The sequence below is a fragment of the Oryctolagus cuniculus genome, chromosome 4 (assembly GCF_051225735.1).
Source record: "Oryctolagus cuniculus isolate XC-2025 breed Fujian yellow rabbit chromosome 4, ASM5122573v1, whole genome shotgun sequence".
Classification (NCBI taxonomy): Eukaryota; Metazoa; Chordata; class Mammalia; order Lagomorpha; family Leporidae; genus Oryctolagus; species Oryctolagus cuniculus.
This window is the reverse complement of record NC_142870.1, coordinates 125,475,708-125,498,144: the sequence shown is the minus strand read 5'-3', so window position 1 is coordinate 125,498,144 and position 22,437 is coordinate 125,475,708. Positions and strand designations below refer to the sequence as shown.

At 41.9% G+C, this 22,437-nt stretch overlaps 1 protein-coding gene across 2 annotated transcripts in view; it reads right to left on the bottom strand.

Annotated features, from left to right (window-relative positions):
* Window positions 1-22,437, bottom strand: part of PLCH1 (phospholipase C eta 1) — a 289,851-nt gene that overhangs the window by 33,346 nt on the left and 234,068 nt on the right. For both annotated transcript variants that reach the window (XM_070072610.2, XM_089331048.1), the window contains 2 exons: window positions 16,053-16,160; window positions 3,439-3,600 (listed from right to left, as the gene is read on the bottom strand). In XM_070072610.2, coding sequence (XP_069928711.1) covers window positions 3,439-3,600; window positions 16,053-16,160 — 270 coding nt within the window. The remainder of the gene's footprint in view (window positions 1-3,438; window positions 3,601-16,052; window positions 16,161-22,437) is intronic.

Here is a 22,437-nt window from a genome sequence, read left to right as displayed (position 1 = left end):
TTCTAACTACTTAAGCTATCACTTCCTGCTTGCCAGGGTAGGAATTAGGAGGAAGCTGGAATCTGGAGCAGAGCTGGGCACTCCACTATGAGAAATAGGCGCCCCAAGCGACTTAACCGCTACTCCAAATGCCCACCCTGAGCCAACTTTGAGTAGCTGAAAACAGGGGAATGACATGACCAGATGCACATTCTGAGCTAGCACTATGGTAGTGGTATGAATGAGAGATTGCAGGGGGCAGGGCAGGGCAGCTGAGAGCTGGAGAAGCCAAAGTAAAGACTCATTACGGTGATCCAGGAAGCAGCAGTTCAGATGTAAAGAAAGGAGCAGATCCGAGAACACTAAAGAACTCCCCCTTGTGTTTACTCAGTTCTTCAAGCCGGGAGAAGCTTTGTTTTTGTTTTTCTGCAAGGTTGCCCAGGGTAACAGTAAAAGTATATACCATACAGCATTGCTGAATGATGATCTAGAAAAAAGCAGCTGGAGTGATGTGCTGCCCTGAACCCCACTCACCACATCCTTGGCTTTGGGTCAAGCATGCATCTCATCTGTCACCGATATACTTGTCTCAACAGTGCCCTGTTTTACTTGTCCACTGGACCAAAACCATGGGTTTAAAAGTTACATTGAAAACCCTGACACTTCACAGCCCAGCCTATTGAGGTTCCATTTACTTTACCCTCTCCTAATGCCCACTTCCAGTCACCTAAATTAAAGAGAAAGGAAAAGGAAAAGGGGGATACATTTTGCTTTATGACATCCCTAAAATCTGAGGTTTCTTTACCATTTTACCTGGTGGGGAAATAAATTATCATTAGGCTCTCTTCAATGAATAGCAAAAGAAAGATGGGTTTAATTTGTTTTCTTAAAAAAATAACCAAAATCTGTAGCTGTCTTTCTAACTGAACTAATCTATAATGGGGAAAATTCTTCTCCAAGAGCATGAGAAGAAATGACTGGGGCCCAGATTAGCCAGAGAGTTCACTAAGGACAAGAAGCAGAAAGGAAGGTAAACTAACCAAATGTGATTTTATAGGTAGTTGTTGGTTGAAAATAAACGGCTGGAGGGGGAGAGAGGGAGAAGCTTATCACTATTTGTAGACATTTTAAGAACATCTGGGCCGGCGCCATGGCTCACTTGGTTAATCCTCCGCCTGTGGCGCCGGCACCCTGGGTTCTAGTCCCAGTTGGGGTGCCGGTCCTGTCCCGGTTGTTCCTCTTCCAGTCCAGCTCTCTGCTGTGGCCCAGGAAGGCAGTGGAGGATGGCCCAAGTGTTTGGGCCCTGCACCCACTTGGGAGACCAGGAGAAAGCGCCTGGCTCCTGGCTTTGGATTGGTGCAGCACACCGGCCATGGCGGCCATTTCGGGGGTGAACCAATGGAAGGAAGACCTTTCTCTCTGTCTCTCTCTCTCTCTCACTGTCTAACTCTGCCTGTCAAAACAAACAAACAAACAAACAAACAAACAAAAAAAACGAACATCTGAAATAATAAACTATCAGAGCAGTCAGTAATGTTGTAACTGACCTTTGGTTGCCTCCCCAATATTCCATCTGCCCTCTAACATGCAGTTTGGAAGGAGCTGACCTTGGCGTCAGTTCCAGGTTAAGTTCTTACTGGAATTGGTATACTGGTGTTATCCTGTATCCTTCCTAACCATTGTTTCAGGAAGGATTAATTTAAGGTTTTGTGTGTGAGCTAGGTTGCCCAATTGGAGCTAAGTATGAACTCTGAATTGTTGGCTGAGCCGGATACAGTGACTCAATCTCCAGACATGGAGTAAGCACCTCTTGGGTTTGTTGGCAATCATCTGGCAACCACCAAGGTAGCAGAAGCAGACATGGGATGACACTAATGGTATGGAGGGACAGCAGAAAGGCAGGTCTCTGACAATCCTGCACCTCTTGATTAGGCCCACCCTGAAGACCACTCTGCAAATTTGCCACTTACTTAATCCAACATATTTCTTCATTACTTAAGTCATTTTGAATTAGATTTTCTATGTTTGGAGACCAAATAGATCTGAGGAACAACCCAGTGGTTGAATGACTGGTTACATTTTTATAGGATCTTGGGAACAACCGCCAATGTAAAGTGGTCACTTGAATACCAAGGTGCTGCTTCTAAATGATTTTTCACTTGGCCTGAAGATGCCTGAGCTCTGGAAGACAAACAACAGGAGCATGGATGGCTGCTACTAGCTTTCTCAAAAACCACAGGGATCACCTCCAGGACACAATAAATGTCCTTGATGACCTATAGTTGTAATATCAAACAATCCATTTATGAGAAATACTCTTCTTCCTCTCCCATACATGATATTTTTATTATGAATTAGAGTTAATTTCTCAGCAAAAATGCAAGCCATTCATTCATCTAACGATGATTTGTAAAGGTCTTACAAAGTTCCAGACATTGTACAAATGAAGATAACAGTGATTATCAAGATTGACACAGTCCCTGTCTTCATAGAATTTACAGTCTAGTTGGAAATACAGGCATTAATCAAGAAACTTGGGAACATATAGAAAAAACTTTCATAAAAACTTTTCATATAGAAAAAACTTTTCATATGAAAAGTTTTTTCATAAAAAAACTTTCATAAAATAGACTGCCATGGAAAATATAAAGGGGATAGCAACCTAATCTAGGAGTTCAAGGAAGTACTCATTAAGGCCATCACATTGAAGCTTGATTTAAGAGACCAGCCAGCAATTAGCTAGCAGATGTAGGCTTGGAATGTTCCAGGCAGAGAAAATGGAATACTAGGAAGACTGTGTCAAATAAAGACCTTTGAGGTTGGTCAAATGTGGGAGACAATAGAGCAGGACACGGGGAAGCTCTGACACTGGAGAGAAAGGCAAGAATATTACCATGCAGGGCCTGGAAGTCATGGTTGAAGAATTTGCCATTTATCCAAACCTCAACTCAAAGGCACTGAAGATTCTCAAACACCAGAGTGACAGGATTATATTTATGTTTTTAAAAAATCATGCTTTTTTTCCGAGTGAAGATGAGATTGAAGAGAAACAAAAGAAGTCTCGGTGAGAGTTGAGAATTGTCTAGATTAGAATACAGCTACAGAGAAAGAGAGAGCTGGGAGGCACATTCAGGAGAGGCAATCAATTGGGCCTGGAGGCGAGCTGAACGTGGAGAGGTGGGTGGGTGAAGCGTCTTCCCTCACCAGAGCATGTGCTGGGAAGATCCCTGGATGCTGGGCTCTGTCCTGGTGGTCCCAGCTCAAAAATAATCCAGTATTTGAGTCATTCTACCCCAGAACAATCCATGTTTAACTATTTCTCACATCATTTTGCAGCAGGAGATTGTCATTTTTCAAGCAAAATGAGGATAGGAAAGTAAGAGACATTTTCACAGGTGACAAGTGATTAGAAACAAAATACAAGGTGCCTTGTTTTTCTTGTTGGAGGACATTGTGTACCTGCTTCAGGTGTGCATTTAAACCTTCATGCGTGGCCTTCAGTAGAGCCCTCACTGTGAAACTATCAGGATCTTCTTTGTCTCGAATTTGAGATTCTTTTAACAGTGACTCCAGTTTTTTCCTTATGAAAGATTCCACCTGATGTTCAGTGGTCCCGTTATTCTGGAAAGAATTAAGTAATGCAAATGATTTCCCTTAAGAAACTCAAAATCAATTAGAATATACCCTTCAATCAAGCCAACATTGCTTTTACAATTTCATCCTCTCTCAGTGGTACTCATTGTAGCATTTTGGTCCTGCCCCTAACAAATCTTATAATAACAATAATTACTATTTATTAAGAACTCATTCTGCCAGCTAATTTTCATGTAACTGCATTCAATACTCAAGAACTTTATACAGTTTTATTACCCTTTCTCTTTCAGTGATGAAGAATCTGACACTTAGAGAAACTAAATTGCTGCTATGCTTAATTGTTCCCTCAAAATTTATGCAGTTTAGTCCTCAAAGTTTAATGGTATTTATAGGCAAGGCCTCTGGAAAGTAATTAGGTTGGTTTAGGTCAGAAGGGTGGAGTCCTTGTGGTTGAATCTTGGTGGCTTTTGAGTAAAGAAGCCACACAGACATGGACAGACACACATGTTCCTGTCATGACGTGATGTAGCCACGGGAGGCCCTCTACAAAGCCTGCATCATGCTGTTAGGACCCTGCTTCTCAAGAACTATAAGCCAACATAAACCTATTTTCTTTATAAAGCAGGCTGCACCAAGTACTTCATTATAGTAATAAAAAGCTGACTAACACACTTATTCAAAATTACAAAGCTGCTTTTTGGCAATGGGTTTGCTGCCAGAATAGAGGTGCTGTGAAAACCATCCCTAAATCAAAGCCAACATGGGAAAGGAAAAGACTCTTATCCACATCGTTATCATCAGTCATTTAAATTCTAACAAGTCCACCCCTCCTGGCTGTCTGATCCAAAAATGTGGTGGCATCAATAAAAGGACCACTAGACAATTTGAGAAAGAGGCTCCAGAGATGGGAAAAGGCCTGTGTCTCGGGTAAACTGAAAGTCAAGTGTGAGCATGGTATCACCATCAACTTCTCTCTGGGGAAATTTGAGACCAGCAAGTATTATGTGGCTATCAATGATGCCTCAGGACACAGAGACTTTATCAAAACATGAATGCAGGCATATCTCAGGCTGACTGTGCTGCCCTGTTGTTGCTGCTATGTCAATGAATTTGAAGCTGATAACTCAAGAAAGGGCAGACCCTCGAGTGTGCTTCTGGCTTACACACTGGGTTTGAAACAATTGTTGGTATTAGCAAAATGGATTCCACTGAGCCACCCTACAAACAGAAGAGATACAATGAAATTGCTAAGGAAGTCAGCACATACATTAAAAAAACTGACCACAAGCCTGACATGGTAGCATCTGTGTCAATTTGTGGTTCATGCTGTAACAACATACTGGAACCAAGTACTAATATGATGTGGTTCAAGCAAAAGTCACCCACAAAGACAGCAATGCCAGTGGAACCACACTGCTGGAAGCCCTGGATTGCATCCTCACACCAACTAGACTAACTGACAAGCCTCTGCATCTGCCCCAACAGGGTGTCTACCAATTGGTGGTATTAGTACTGTCCCTGTGGGCTGAGTAGAGACTGGTGGTCTCAAACCCATCATGAAGGTAACCTTTGCTCTAGTCAATATCACAACTGAAGTCCATTAAAACGCACTATGAAGCTATGAGTGAAGCTCTCCCTGGGTTTAATATGGACTTCAATGTCAAGAAGATGTCTGTCTGAGACGTTCACTGAGGCAACGTTGCTGGTGACAGCAAAAATGACCCACCAATAGAAGCAGCTGGCTTGACTGCTCAAATGACTGTCCTGAACCATCCAGGCCAAATCAGTGCTAGTTGTGCCCCTGCACTGGATTGTCACACAGCTCACACTGTTTGCAAGTTTCTTGAGCTGAAGGAAAAGACTGATCATCATTCTTGAAAGAAGCTGGAAGATGACCCTAAATTCTTGGAAATCTGGTGATGCTGCTGCCGTCTTTGATACAGTTCCTGGAGGGCCCAGGTGTGTTGAGAGCTTCTCTGAGTCATTTTGCTGCTCATGATATGAGACAGACAGTTGCTCTGGGTGTGATCAAAACAGTGGACAAAAAGGCTGCTGAGCTGGCAAGGTCACCAAGTCTTCCCAGAAGGCTAAATGAATATAGCCCTAATCTCTGCCACCACAGTCTTAACCAGTGGCAGAAGAACTGTCTCGGAACTGTTTGTCTCAATTGGTCATTTAATAGTAAAAGGCTCATTAACGATAGCAATGCATCATAAAATCTTCAGGAGGAAAGGAGAATGTTTTATGGAACATTTGTTTGGAGGGTTTTTTTTTTTATCTTTTCATACTTGATAGTTTTAAATTATTGATTTCTAAAATCAGTACTTTGTAAAGGAAATAATGACCAAAAATTTGTCACTGAGTTTTAAGCCCCTTTAAAACAGTTTAATGAGAAAAAAAAAGTTATATAACTAGCAAAAAAACTGAGGCAGGATTCCAACTCAGGACTCCAAAGCATTTCCCACTACGCTACAGCATGCTTTACTAAAGAAAAGATGAGGAAAATTTCTGGAGCCAAAGTTTTCTATACGTACATAGAAAAATATGTATATTTTCCAAATTTGCTCAAAAATACACTGTTAAATATAACCTTTATTGAGGGCAAATGAGTGCTATAGAAATTACCAGGTTTGAGGATTGTTATGAAAGAAAATTGCCTTCCTGTGTTCAACCCCACTGATTGACCTGTACATCAAAATTATTTTAAGATCACAACTAATTTCAAGGGTTTTGGAAAACAGAGTTACACATACATTCAGATAATAAGTCATAAAACTTTTAACTAATCAAGGAACATAGGTTTCCTTGAAGTTTGCTTGGCACAGCTGTTTGGCCACCTGGTTCTGCCTGACACCACTGGGCTTAGCATCTGTATACGCTTCTCTGCTCTTCCATTGCCTCCACACTTACTTATGTCCAAAACCTTCTGTATATTCTTTAACACGCACAAAGTAAGGAAATGGGTGCTCTTCCACAAAAACAATTCCTACATTTTTCATAAAAGCTTAAGACTCTCTCACTTGCAAATTTATTTCCAGGAGGTTATTATATTTGAACCCTGCAGAATGGTTACATTTCCAACATCAACTCATTTTCATAAAATTCTATAAGCACAGATCAAGATAAATACTACAAGGAGAAGAATGGAGGGAAGGAAAGAAGGAAGAAAGAGAGAGTGGGAGGATGGGGTAAAAACGTAAGGAAAGAATCTACATCAGGATAGGTACAGAATTTCCCTGTATTAATATCACACACATTAATCCATTAACATGTACCCAATCAACAAGGCACTTCACTGGAGACCCTCAGGCCCTGATGACATGCACAGATGGAGAAGAACTGGCTATTGACATCCTTATGCTAGGAAAAGGTAATCCCCAAACACCCTACCCCAGTCTGCACAGATGACCAGTGTAACAGGTTCTGAGAAGGAACATGGCATTCTCACCTAAGTGGCCAAGGTGGCCTCACAGAACAGATGGGAATTGAAGGGGCTCTCATGGAACCGTGAGGAAGCTACGGGATTTCTTGTCATCCACAGTTCCAGTGAAGAATCTACATGAATAAAGCATGTTCTGTAAACACAGGAATGCGTGAGCTATCGGGAGCAGGAGTTGATGGAGCAGGGTGGTGGCAAAGAAAGTACTTAAAAGAATAGAGGGACTTGAAAGGCTTTCTGGATAAATAAGAAGTAGTGTTTTGGAAATAAAATTAACCTGGCAATGAGTACTCAAGAGGAAGGGTATCTGCAGATGTAAAGCCAGGCACATGGTCCCCACTGCAGGTATTAAGCACTTAGTCTAGTATGCTGGGGGATTTATTAAACATGAGGATTTGGAGCAAAATGCATTGTACAAGGAACAAATACATACTGAACTCCTGCTCTATCAGGTGTCAGGTGAAAAACATTAATAAGAAACAACCCCACTGTCACAGAACCCACCGTGTCACAGAGAATATCAACATATCAATGGATAACCACACCTGCAGGTACAAGTAGAGTGACCAGTGTAAGAAGGGTCATGGGTGCACACAGGAGGGAACTTTACCCTGCCTCTGGAATTCAAGACTCAAAGAATAGAAGACACCTGAGCCAAGTCTTAGACACTAGGTAGATCAATTTCCTGTGACCTCTATAATAAATTACCACAAATGTGGAAGCTACAAACAACAGAAATGTATTTTTTTTAAAGTCTGGAGGCCAAAAGAATGCAATTAAGGTGCTGCACTCCTTTAGAAGGTTCTAAGGGAAGAGCCTTCCCTGCCTCTTCCAACTGGTGCTGGTTCCAAGCAACTGCTTATGGCAGCAAAACTCTAATCTCTGCCTGGATCTTCTCATGGTTTTCTCCTGTGTGCCTCCCCCTTCTTTCTGAGTCTTCTCCTCTTCTTGTGAGGACAACTGTCATTGGATATAGGACCGACATCTATGGTCATACTATACTAAACACACCCACTCTCACTGGATATAGGGCCCAGCTGCTTAATCCAGGTTTATCAAGGATCCTGAACTTAATTACATCTACAAAGACACTGTCTCCAGACAAGGTCACATTTATAGGTACTATGGGTTAAGACTTGGACTTGTCTTTTGATGGGCACAATTCAACCTATTACAGTGAATAAGAGTTGATCATCTTTAGAAACATGCCAGGGATTCTAATTCAATCCCATCAAGGTGGCATGTACCAATGCCATCTCACTAGTCAAAGTGATCAGTTTCAGTTCATAATTGATCATAATGATAGGATTACGTGTCAAAGGGATCACATAAACAAGACTAGTGTCTGCTAATACTAACTGATAGAATTAAAAAGGAGAGAATGATCCAACATGGGAAGCAGGATACACAGCAGACTCATAGAATGGCAGATGTCCTAAACAGCACTCTGGCCTCAGAATCAGCCCTTAAGACATTCAGATCTGGCTAAAAAGCCCATGAGAGTTTCTCAGGCATGGAAAGCCAAGACACTGCGGCAAAAAATGACCTAAATGAAAGATCTCTGTGAGTGAGATCACAGCAGAAAGAACGGGCCATCAAAGAAGGAGGTACCTTTCTCTGAAGGGAGGAGAGAACTTCCACTTTGACTATGGCCTTGTCTAAATAAGATCAAAGTTGGCAAACTCAAGAGGCTTCCATAGCCTTGGCAGCTCATGACAAGAACCTCAGGTGATTACTGACATCATAAATAAGAGTGTCAGTTGGTAAAGTCAACAACAGGAGTCACTGTGCACTTACTCCTCATGTAGGATCTCTGTCCTTAATGCGTTGTACTACGTGAATTAACGGTATAACTAGTACTCAAACAGTACTTTATACTTTGTGTTTCTGTGCAAACTGTTGTAATCTTTTCTTAGTATATACTACGTTGATCTTCTGTATATAAAGATAATTGAAAATGAATCTTGATGTGAATGGGATGGGAGAGGGAGTGCGAGATGGGATGAAGCCTCTATATGGGGGGAAAAAGCCGCTATAATCCAAAAGTTGTACTTTGGAAATTTGTGTTTATTAAATAAAAGTTAAAAAAATTACTAACTCATTTGGGATGCAAGCAATGATGTTATATAAATCACACAAAATATTGCCTGGAATAGTCCAGTTGTAGAAAGATGACAGAAATCATACTCAAAGCTTTGAGATGTATGTACAACAGAGACTGAAGACTGAATGGCATGCACAAAGAAAAATGAAAATTGGAATAATATATACAAAGAGGTAAATAATATCAACTCATAATTCAATTGTGTTCATAGTATATTAAAACAATGAGTACCTACATCATATATGATTAAGGATTTCAGAATATAAGAACATATTTAATATCTGTATGTCTATATTTTGATCTCTATTCATTAATTTTGTGTATTCTTTTTGCTCAATTGCTGTATGAATAAATATGACCCAATCAAAAAAAAAAAGAGTTGATCATCTGACAAAGGGTACGAAGACAGCACTTCAATGTGAGCAATGCATGAAGAAACCAAAAGTATCAATAAGAACTAGTTACGCTGTGAACATAAAGAGGCACAGGGAACCATAAGGACCGGAACCATAAGCAACAGACTGTGTATTGTGCTAAGGCCCACAAAGCACTGTCATATCGACCCTTCTTTTAAGCTCCCTAACACCCTTTAAGGAAAGCACTAATGTTAGCCAAGTCCTACTCATAAAGACACAGAGGCAGAAAGACTCAGGAGTGGTCCAAACACCTGTCTCTGAAATGGCTGAAGTGGAGCTTAAACCTAAGACTTTCTATTTTTGAGATAACATTTTAAACTTACATTATCATCAAAGGCTTAATGCTCCACTAAAATAAAGAGTTCAACAAACAGTAGAAAAGACCATAGTTCAGCAGGAAGATAGGCAAGGGCTATAAATAATAATCAAATGAAAAGATGTTCAACTTTACTTACAGAAGTAAATTTTAAAAGAGTCACAGATCATTAAAACTATAAACAACCAATATTCCCGTCATGAAACTTGGGAAATGAATCATGACAGCCTCTGTATGGGAAACAGTAGTTTTCACTTGAGATTTAAAAAAAAAAAAAAGATCTGAGAAAAGAACTTCAGGTCTGTAACCACCAGTGCATGAGATCAAGTGACCCACAGCCCAGTAGGAAGTGCTTTTTTTGAGAGGATAAAAAGAGAAAGCGAGTAAAAGCACTTTGCCAGGGCTGAACTGAATGCCCCATATAAGCATCCATTTCCTTCCCTTGCTCAGGACCTCACAAGAGTCAGAGAGAGTAAGCAGATGAACTGTGGCCATTCTGCCAGAACACCGCACTTGTCAGCAGGACGAGGTCAGAAGCACTAAGCCAGGGCTCCCGGGTGCTGGTGAAATAATGAAAGCTTAATGTAAAAGCTATAATTATTCATTTCACACCCTCTAAACACTGGGAGTTGCTAAAGGCATGATATCTCTGCCTGTTGATCTATTTCTTCTCTGTGATTTACAGCCCATGAAAATCAGCAGCCACAGAGACCAAAAAAAATGTGTGGCTGAGGGTTCCTCACTCTGTTATCCTTCAGTTTTGGAAGCCAATTGCACCACTGAAAGAAAGCTCAAACACACATCTGAACTCAAGATCTACCACTCACCGAGCTGTGTCAAGGACCACAGCTCAGACCCGAATGCATGCTGGGACTCCAGAAAGATCATCAAAAAAAAAATTAAATGATAGACTTATTTTGATGAAAAAAATTTTTGAAGTCCGTGCATAGCTATCAGGCCAATGACATCACAAAATCTGACCTGGAACCAGGCACTGGGATTTGTGAAAGCTTCTCTGTCATTTCAGTGTACAGCTAAAGTTGAGGACCTTTGCTTTAAAACACACATGTGCACACACACACACAACACAGCAGGGCAGGCATCCAGTGTAGTGGTTAAGATGCCACTAATGACATCCACGACCCATATTGGAGTGCCTAGGTTCCAGTCAAAGCTCTGTTCCCAATTCCAGCTTCCCACTAATGGGCATCCTGAGAGGCAGCGGGTGATGGCCCAAGTAGTTGGGTCCCTGACATACATGTGGGACGCCTCGCCGAAGTTCCAGGCTCTTGATTTCAGACTGGCCAAGCCATGGCTGTTAACAAGCATTGGGGGAATGAACCAGTGTATGGGAGATCTTTTTGTTTCTCTCTCTTTTATGTGTGTGTCTCTCTGCCTTTCAAATAAAATGAAAATAAACAAAAGCTTGGAATATCTCCCAATGCTTTATTTTCCCTTTTGGGTAGGAGTCTGGAGACAGAAAGAATAACATATTCGCTGACTTTGGGGATGCCTTATAGCTTTTCAAGCCCATACCTGGAGGTCTGGGCTGAAGAACAGCTGCTGTTAGCTACGGGAGTACATTTGTTCTAGTTCTATGCTGTCCCCAGCCTGTTCCCTCAGCTCAGTCACAGCACATTCTTCTGTTCAAGTCGTGTTAGGTACTGGAAACAACTGGAATCTCCCAGTGACCCTCCCGCTCCCAGCCTTGCTGCCAGAATGTAGCCGCGTGCCTAGCTTGTGGGTGTTCTGTTCTGGAAAGAAGCTTCTCTAAGTACCGATATGTTTTAAAGCAACCAGATTCATAATCCTTCTTAAAGTGGCTAAAAGCATAAAATGAATGATTTAGGAAGGACAACGAACCTGTACCTAATGCAGTGATATGAGAGGGAAATGGTGAAAATGTTGAGTGAGAGATACATACACAGACTGAATAATAGTTTCAGAGTGTTTGTATAACACACAGTTGCTACACAACTACTGTTCAGGGCTCATTTAGAAGTCCCTGGAAGGCCTACTGCTTAAGGGACAGGTTTCACGTAGGAAAAAGCAAGCTGATGTTTGTGCCTAGGAGGCTGACTAAACACAGAGAGTGCAGAAAAAAGACCTTGAGTAACTGAGCAGAAAAGGAAGAGAGTCAGTGCAGTTGAAATATGAGGCACACTGGCATCAGAGGATCCCATAAAGATGAATAATGGTGAGCTGGCTCCGGAATCAGATCAGTTAGATTACTGTACTGAGGCTGAAAGGAAATTGCCCCTGTGTCTTTGAGCTGGATGGTGCTTGGGTCACTGAACACACTGGCTTTGCTTTGTGCTTTACAGATCACAAGCCAGATGTTCCCTATGGCTGAAGCCACAGAAAAATAAAAGGCAGAAGCTTAGAGGGTTCTACAAATTCAACAATTGAAATCATTTATTATATAAGCAAACAGCTTACTGTGTGGTTGCACCATTTTACTTTACTTAGAAGCAGCCACAGATTAAGAGGAGCCCTGCCCTTCTCCCCAGCTTCCAGCATCGGGAACCCCTGAGCCCAGATCCTGCTTCTGACCTTTGCGCTTGCAGTTTCCTCTGCCTGGAACATTCTTTCCCAGGTATCAGCATGGCTAATTCTTCATTTCTTTCAGTTTTTGCTTAACTGTATCTTCTTTTTTCTTAAGATTTAATTAATTTATTTATTTGAAAGGCAGAATTACAGGGTGGGGAGTGGTGGGAGAGAGAAAAAGAGAGATTCCATCTGCTGGTTCACTCCCCAAACAGCTGCAACAGTCAGGGCTGGGCCAGGTGGAAGCCAGGGGCCCAAGTACTTGGGCTATCTTCTGCAGCTTTCCCAGGTGCATTCGCAGGGAGCCACACAGAAAGTGGAGTAGCAGACTCTAATAGATGCCCATATGGGATGCTAGTGTTTCAGGTGGCAGCCTAACCTGTTGTGCCACAATGCCGGCCCCTAAATGTATCTTCTATATGACCCCTTCCCAGGACACACAACTAAAGCTTCAACAGATCCTTCACAAGGGGCACGTGCACGTATGTACACACACACACACACACACAAACACACACACACACACACACACACACGTCTTTTTCCTTTAACAATTATCAGTATCTAGAACACTATATATTTCACTTATTCATTTATTCACATTTTTTTTTGTCTGTCCTCCTCTTCCATTAATGTGTAAGTTCTAGGAAGCCAAGGATTTCTGCCTGTATGATTTACTGACCACCCCCCAACACCTACAACAGCAGTGAGCACATCTCCAATAGGAGATGCTTAATAAGTTAATGGATCTGCAAATGAACCTTGTACAGCTCAAGAAAATTTGGGTTCCAATGTCCATGAATTGTCAGTTAAAATCTTTATTTATTGCAAGAATTCAGATATAGATCCAACCACATTCTATTAACTTAAAACTGCGGTTAAGATCTTCCTCTAAGGTAATTATTGATTCACATAAGCTATACACAGGATATCCTTTTGCAGAAACATGATCAGGCATATTTATTTTCATTTATTTATTTGAGAGGGAGAGAGCAAACGCGAGAGCTAGGTGACTAAGGGAGCTCCCATCTTATGGTTTACATCCCAAATGCTTGCATTGGACAGGGCTGTACCAGGCCAAAACTAGGAAACACAATTCAGCTCTCCCTCACGGGCAGTAGGAAAACCACTTCTTCCCCCAGCGTGTGCATTACAAGGAAGCTAGAGTCTGAGGCTGGAACTGCATATTGAACCCAGGCATTCCACTAAACTACATGACTGCTCCCAATCAGGCATATTTAAATTTGCCACTCAGATAAGGCATTTGCACTCTCCGTTGACAATAGGACTATAAGCTGACTGATTATAGATAACACTTTGATTTTCTAAACATAGAATTGTCTTTTTCTCAGAAGAGCTCAAAAACAGAGTAAGAAGTTTGAAAGGTAGAGTAAAAGCTTTCTATTTTTCCACTAGAACAATGGCTTCTTTATTTTCTCTCCCGAAGTATAAAAAAAAGGCATCTATAAGCCATTACAGTTAAGGTGCTGTCTGCTTTCAAGTCAAAGAATGCAAACGAAAGATCATGTTTACTTCTAAGGAATGGTGTTCTAATCATTCTACTTGTATAGGATCATGTAAATCAACTAACAGACTCTGAAGAGGACAGGAACCCAGCTGGATGTCGCACAGGTGAATAATGATTTGTTTTTCAAACACTGTAGCTCACTCTCAATGGAAGTTTATAGTTACGGATATTTACCTTAGAAATTTAGAAGGTTCATGATATTACAAGAAAAATAATATAGGTGGGTGGATTTAAGACCTGGAACAACTCAGCCCGCAGTGTAAGTGACTACAATCTTACCGTTGTTACATTTCTGCCACTCATTTGCCCTAACAACAGCATTCCCTACACAAGTAACTTGGTGGAACCTCTCTGTTTCCCCTTTCAAACGAGATATTATCTCTGAAGATGGCACCCAAGAGATCTGAGAAACAAGTAAAAAAAATGATGAAAACCAGAGGTAAAAATCTGGTTTATAAAATAAATCTAAATTATTCAAAGTCATAAGCAATTAACCACAAAAAGAGAAAACGCTTACATCTAGAGGAACAAGAGAAACTATTTAAAATACTTAACTATTTTCAGCTCTGTAAATCTGTTTAGATTAATTTTCTGTAGCCTATTAGTGGTATTTAATTGAGCTAATATAAAGTTCCAAAAGGCAAAAGATTAAGGCAGGTAGCAAAGGCTCCTTTTCACTTCAAGCTCAATCTCTCCACTTTACCCCCTTTAAAATGCATTAAAACCAAGAAACAAGTGGCTACTGAGACTTCAGTTAGCACTGAGCTCTTGTCCCCTTTGAAAATGATGCTAGCTACCTGTGTCGCCGCCTGGCAAGGCCTCACCCTTAGTGTTCTCTGAGACAGCCGACTGTCAGCGGTGGACTCACTGAACCCAGGGCACTGAGGTGAACAGGAAGAATGCACAAAATGTCTCTGTTTTTGTTTTCCCTTTCAGAGGGCAGACTAATAACCCTGATTTTCAGAGGACTACCACCATTGCAGAAATGAATTTCTAAACCCTGCACCAAACAATTGATTGTGTGTGCTTCTCTTGGGCGCCATGCAATTTTGCAACTGTGTGAGTTACAGAAGCAGGGACACATCCCTTTAAACTTTTTAGGTTTGCATTTCCTTGGATTCATCTGGCAAAATGGAGCTTTTATTAAAAGGCAGCTCCTTGATCTAGGAGAGGAGTCTGAAGCTCCAAGCACATGACAAACTATCTATGCCACTTTATTTAAGCTAATTAAAGATTCAGCCAACAGTGTGATGCCTGGAGAGGTTTAGAAACCTCTGGCCCAAGGCACATTTCCATAGGGAGGGATGGGCATTCTAGAGAAGCAGGCCCAAGTGCGTTTCGGGTTCTACGAGCCAGCCTTGACAGGTAGCACGGAAGGGCTGTTAGTTGAAACCAAGGAGGCAATGCTAAAGTTAGCTGACTTCAGCAAATAAAATGACATTCCCAACCACAGTTTGATTTCTCACCAAACTGAAACAGGAGAGAACTTATCTCCGGAGAGGGAGGTGGGTTCAGATGGATTAATCACTAACATTCCTTCCAAATCTAAGGCGCAGGATGGTAGGACCCCTTCTCCTCCCTTCTCCTCGAGGAAGAAAACAAACAAACAAAAAGGCTAAAGGCAGAAATGGTAGGGTAGCAGGGGCTTTCTGAGAAATACCACAATGCAGCTAGGTCAAATGCAGCAATTCATATGCACACAGGTATGACTTTATGTGATGGTTCTATAAGCAGTGCTATAGCTCTAAGATATCCAATCAAAAGTTGTATAACTGATTATGTATTAGAAAACTTAGAGTTGTTTGTGCTAGGGTATATAAGACAATGCCCTGCTTTGTTCAGGGCCCGGAATTTGGAGACCAAACTCTCCTCTGGACCTGCCAACAAGAATAAAAGCTGTTTTCCTGTTGCGAGCCTTGGTGTTCCTGCATCTTTGTCCAGGATTCCTGCTACATTTCACTCAACAAACTGAGTGGCTATGTGCCGCACACAAAGTAATTTTCAATAATTATCATTTCCACGTGACAGCAACCATTTGTGAGGATTCCAACATGTGAGCAATTTGGAACCCTACTTTTGTTATGCCAGCAAATTGAGTGTAAAAAAATATGGCCAAGTTTCTCACTTACATAATGTAGTTTGAATTTGCACTCGTCTTCGATTTCATCTGCACTGTCCTCATCAGAGACTTCCCCTTCCTCTGCATCATCGCCAAGGTGATACGGCAACTTCTTGCCCTGAAATGGAACAAAACATCCCCATTTAAGGGTGAAAATCAATTTATAACAAGCAAAAATTGGAAGTAACCCAAATGTCCACTGATGGATGAATAAACAAAACATTGTACATACACACAAGGGACTATTACTCAGTCTTCTGAAATTCTGATAACATAGATGAACCCTGAAGGCATTATAGTAAATAAGTACTATGCAGACACAGAAAGATAAGTATTTTATGATTCCATATATGAGAAATATAAAATAATCAAATTCATAGAGACAGAAAGTAGAAGCCAGGAGCTGGGGTGGGCTGAAATAAGGATGTGTTGAGTGAGTGTCGAGTTTTGCAGGATGGAAAAAAGAGTTTTAGAAATTGGTTGTACAATAATGTGAATGAATTTAATATTACTGAACTATAAACTTTAAAACTGTTACAATGGTAGATCGATTTTTTGTTATGCTTATTTTATCACAATTAAAAACTATTTTTTAAAAAATGAAAATAAAATGGATTATCCCTTGGCTAATCAATTCCTCAGATCGACCAGAGGACAAATTAGGGGCAAAATAAGAGAGAAAGAAGAGACCAGCATTGTGGTGTAGCAGGTAAAGCTGCAGCCTGCGATGGCAGCATCCCATATGGGTGCTGGTTCAAGATCCAGCTGCTCCACTTCCAATCCAGCTCCCTGCTAATGTGCCTAGGAAAGCAGATAAAGATGGCACAGGTATTTGGGCCCCTGCACCCATGTAGGAGACCCAGAAGAAACTCCTGGTTCCTGGTTTCTGCTGGCACAGGCTGGTCCCTTGCAGCCATTTGGGGAGTGAACAAACAGACAGAAGATCTCTCTCTCTCTCTCTCTCACACACTCTCTTTCTCTCTCGCTCTCTGATTTTAAAATAAATAAAACTCTGATTTTTAATAAATAAATTTTTAGAGAAAAAGAGAGAAAGGGACTATGAAAAAAAGGTAGTCTTATTACTTTCAATAAAATACAGTTAATTAGGAACACAAGAACAGGCTTCTTTTCAAGAATATCTACTTCATCACAACAAGCCAAGGTCTGAATACTGGTACCCCTAAAATTCCTTTGTTGGAACCTAACACTGGACTTAATGATATTAAGAAATTGGAAATGATGGCATCACAAGGGCTCCACTGCCCCTTGCACCACATGAAGACACAGCAGATGCCATCCATGAGAACAGGCGCTCACCAGTCACCAACTCTGCCAGCGCCTTGAGTTCAGACTTCCCGCCTCCAGGATTCCGAGCTAGACATTTTTGTTTACAAGTTACTCATCTAAATCATTTTGTTATAGCAGCTCAAAGGGACTAAGACAACACCCAACAGGCTAGGGCTCCTAAGAGCAGCTTGTTCTCCTTAGCAGGTTAAAATTGCCCTAAACACTTGGTTGGCATTTAGAAAGTCTTTCTTGCACAGAGAATCCAGAAACCACTCTCTGCCCTCAGGAACAAACCAAAGTCCTTTTGAAAGAGAAGATCAGCATATGTTTCAAATGTTTATTTTCATCTACTTGAAGGGTAGAGGGAGGCCAGGGAGACAGAGAGAGAAAGAGAGAGATCTTTGAATCTCTGGTTCACTTCCAAATGTCTACAACATCTGGGTCTGCACCAGCCTGAAGCCAGGAGCCCAGAACTCCATCTGGGTTTCCCACATGGGTGACAGGAGCCCAAGCAATTAAGCCATCATCCTCTGCCTCCCAGAGTGATTTAGCAGGGAGCTGGATCAGAAGCAGAGGGGCCAAGATTCGAACTGGCACTCCAACATGGGATGTGGGCATTCCAGGTGAAGCTTCACCAGCTGTGCCATAATGCCTACCCCTAGACCTCTCTTAGCTTACCAACACATGTTTGAAACCAAGGACTTTTTGACAAAAGAAAATTCTTACAATGAAATGGTAAGACATTCAAGCTATAGAATTATATATACAACATGACTCAGTGATGTATAAAAACACAAGCAAAAGTCCAGGAGAAAATATGATCAACTGTAGTAATTAGTAACTGTCTCTGGATAACAGTTCATTTCTCCTTTCCTACATTTCCCTAATTTGAACTCAGGAGAAATAAAAGTATAAATAAGAGCAGCAGAGGGCAAGGACCAGGGGCCTAGTAAGGGCCTCTAGGGCAGCTACCAGCATCAGGAAGCAGAAAGGAATATCAATAGGATGTTCAATTTTTCCCAGAATCTCCTCTAGGGTAGAGTGAAACAGAACCAGGCTCTGAGGCTAAGCAGCCAAGGCCACTGGGGTGGGAAGACTTTAAAATAGCACCCAGCGTCTCCTACCACCTGGTAGTCACATCTTTTTCTAATTCCTTCCCCTTGAGTGGATTGGACCCACTGGCCCACTTCTAATGAACAGAATCCAGCAAAAGTTATCAGAGATGGCAGAGACAAGGTCAAGGAAAGGCTGTGCCTTCTTTCTTTCTTGCCTCCCTACTCTCTACTTTCTCAATATATTCATATATTCTCTCTCACACATGCAGGCACACTCTCTCTCTCTTCTCTCACTCTCTCCAGCCAGGCAATGGAGAGACCCACATGGCATGGAACTGAAAGAAGACCTACTGACACCTAAATTCCACCAATGTGAGAGACACTGAGCAGAGGACCCAGCAAATCCACACCCAGGCTCCCGACTGACAGACACTATGAGAAAATAAGTGTTTGCTGTTTAAGGCCACTAAGTTTGCGAGTCATTTGTAATGCACCAAAGATTCCTAATGCAATCACTAAACCAAAATCATGGGTTAGAACTAATTCAGTGAAAATACAATTGCCAGCACAACCAAGCCCAGAGCTCATGGCTTTCAACTCTATCTTCCACACAATGGACATCAGAAACTACTGCCAGAAATGCTGTCCTTGGGCCCTAACAATAGCTGCCACCACTTCTGCCACCCTGCTCAAGGATGGGTTCAGCTTGGGTTCCCTTTCCTAGTTTCTGCTTCAATGGCTTCTTGATAGGATGCCTACCCCCTAGTTCTAAGAAGGGCCATAAAAACAAATGTATAACATTTTGGCTACCATAGGGTATTCCTTAAAATATAGGGGTGGATTGAGGGCTGGTGTTGTGGCACAGCAGCTAAAGCTGCTGCCTGTGATACCAGTAACTCATACGAGCACCACTTCATGTCTTGGCTGTTTCACTTCTGATTTAGCTCCCTGCTAATTCTCTGGGGAAAGAAGCAGAACATTGCCCAAGTAGGCTCCTGCCACTCATACAGGAGACTGGATGAACCTCCTGCTCCTTGCTTCCACCTGATCCAGCCCTGGCTTTTGTGACCATCTAGGCAGTGAACCAGCAGATGGAAGATCTCTCTATCTCTGCTCTGTCTCTGTCTCTCCCTCTCTCTGTAGTTCTGGCTTTCAAATAAATAAATCTTTAAAACAAAACAAAACAAAGGGATGGAGAATTCCTTACACACAGAAGGATGTTCATGTGCTTGACAGCCCAACATGATGAAAAATTTTGAAATGTTATCTGAGCCTGCTATCCATGCTGATCTCTAAAGTCAAGCTCCAATGACTTTGAGGGCTCCCGCACCTCATACAGTTATTACCCCTTTAGCATTCTATATCTCCCGCTTATGTATCTCCTCCCTCTAGAGGACCACAAGTTTAATCCAGATTTCAGAGAAATCTCCCTATCAATTTTCCTGTACTCTTTTTTTAAAATGATTTATTTTATTTATTTGAAAGGCAGAGTTACAAAGAGAGAGGGAGAGGGAGAGGGAGAGGGAGAGGGAGAGGGAGAGGGAGAGAGAGAAAGAGGTCTTCTATCCATTGGTTCACTCCCCAGATGGCTACAACAGCCAGGGCTGGGCCAAGTCAAAGCCAGGAGCCAATTTTTCCTGCACTTTCAAAAAATATGTATTAATTTGTTTGTTTGAAAGGCAAAGTGACTTGGGGTGAGGGGGAGGGGACATCTTCTATCTGCTGATTTACTCCCCAATGCCTGCAACAACCAGGGCAAAGCCAGGAGCCTGGAACTCCATCCAGGCCTCCCACACGAGTGTCAAGGACCCAAGTATTTCAGGCAATATCTACTTCCTTCACAAGTGCATTAGCAGGAAGCTGGATGAGAAGCAGAGTAGTGGGGACTGGGCCCGTACTCCAATATGGAATGCAGAGTCCCAACGGGTAACTTAATCCACAGCACAACTTCTGCCACCTTGCACCCTCTTTAATACCCAAAGCTCTTGATCTTGGATCCTTACTACAATGATGGCTTTAAAGCAGATTAAAATAATGTATATAGTGAAAACAAAATCCGTAGTATAATCCAATGCAATTTAGGTTCTTGACTATTTTCTTCTACTTATAGAGGAGCATTTATAAGATTTTTTTTATTTTATTTGAAAAAGGCAGACAAACAGACAGAGAGCTTCTATATACTGGTTTACTCCCCAAATGCCTGCAACAGTGGGGTTTGGTCAAGCTGAAACCAAGATCCAGGAACTCAAATCTAGATCTCCCACATATGTGGCATGGACCCAAGTATTTGAGCCATCACCTGTTGCTTTTCAGGGTACACACTGGCAGAAAACTAGATTGGAAGCAGAGTAGCTGAGACTTGAACACAGGCACTAGTAAATGGGATATGGGCATCATAAGCAGTGTCTTAATCACTACTCCGAAGACTCACCCCACTTGCATGATTGAAAGGTGGGCTCTGAAGCAGACATTTAGCCTACTGATTAACATGCCCAATTAGATGCCAGCATCCCAGGTTCAATACCCAGTTCCATTGCTTCTTGGCCTTTTGGTCAAGATCAAGTGAAATACCCAATTCCACTTCTTTTTATTTATTTATTTATTTATTTTTGACAGGCAGAGTGCACAGTGAGAGAGAGACAGAGATAAAGGTCTTCCTTTTTGCCATTGGTTCACCCTCCAATGGCCGCTGCGGCTGGCGCATTGCGCTGATCCGAAGCCAGGAGCCAGGTGCTTTTCCTGGTCTTCCATGGGGTGCAGGGCCCAAGTACTTGGGCCATCCTCCACTGCACTCCCGGGCCACAGCAGAAAGCTGGCCTGGAAGAGGGGCAACCGGGATAGAATCCGGCGCCCCGACCGGGACTAGAACCCAGTGTGCCGGTGCCGCAAGGCAGAGGATTAGCCTATTGAGCCATGGTGCCGGCCCCAGTTCCACTTCTGATTCCAGCTTTCTGCTGGTGCAGACCCTGGAAGGTGGTGGTGATGGCTCAAGTAATTGTGCTCCTACTGCCTACATGGGAGACCTGGATTGGGTTCAAGTCTCCAACCAAGGGCAGCCCAATTGTTGCAGGAATTTGGAGACTGAGCAAGTAGATGGGAGCTCTCTTCATCTGCCTGCATCTGTCTTTGTGTGTGTGTCTGCCATCAATAAAAAGTTATTTTTTAAAGGTTTGATTGGATATAATTTGCATGTCATTAATGCCAAGGTATCTCAGAATTAAGGTATTTATTACTACCTACTATTTTAGGTCTTACTGATATGGAAAACTCCTAGAAAATGAACTCACTGTCCTTTATTTTGGAGGTCATTTGTAGAGTAATAGGATAATAAGCCATCACCAAACATCAGGTATCCAATTAAGTGGAGACCAAACATAGCCAGATACGGAGAGAAGTGAAGAAATAAACCTCTTTTATTTATTCATCCCTAACTATTGATTCAGTTAACTGTTTTTTGAACACGATGGCAGACACAAAGATGGTCCTGTACACAAGACACGTACAATGTAGGGAAAAGCAATTCCCTCTTTTCTTAAAAATCTCATTTACTTATTTGAAAGACACAAGGAGAGAAAAATACACAGAGATCCCATCCACTGTTTCACTCCCTAAATGCCACAACAAAACCAACGAACTCAGTTGAGGTCTTACACATGTATGGCAGGGTTCCAACTGCTTGAGTCAGCACTTGCTGCCTCCCAGGGTCTGTGTTAGCAGGAAGCTAGAGTCAGCAGCCAGAGCCAGGCATTCATCCGAGGCATCCCACTTGGGACAGGACATTTTAAGCTCATATATTAATTGCTAGGTCAAACAACCACCCCCCTTCTTTGGAAGTAGAATCAAAACCAGCAATGTTTTCAAATGTTCAGAACAGAGCTAACAAACATGAACAAAAACATCACCAAGTAAGAAATGATAATCCTTAAGTGATACAAATGGTTGTAACCTGTTATGGTTTGAATCAGTAGTTTTCTTGTGGCCCAGTAGTTCTGCAGCAAGGTTTGTTGCGCAAAGAGCAAGTCATCATCTCTACCACCACCTCTCTCTCCTTCT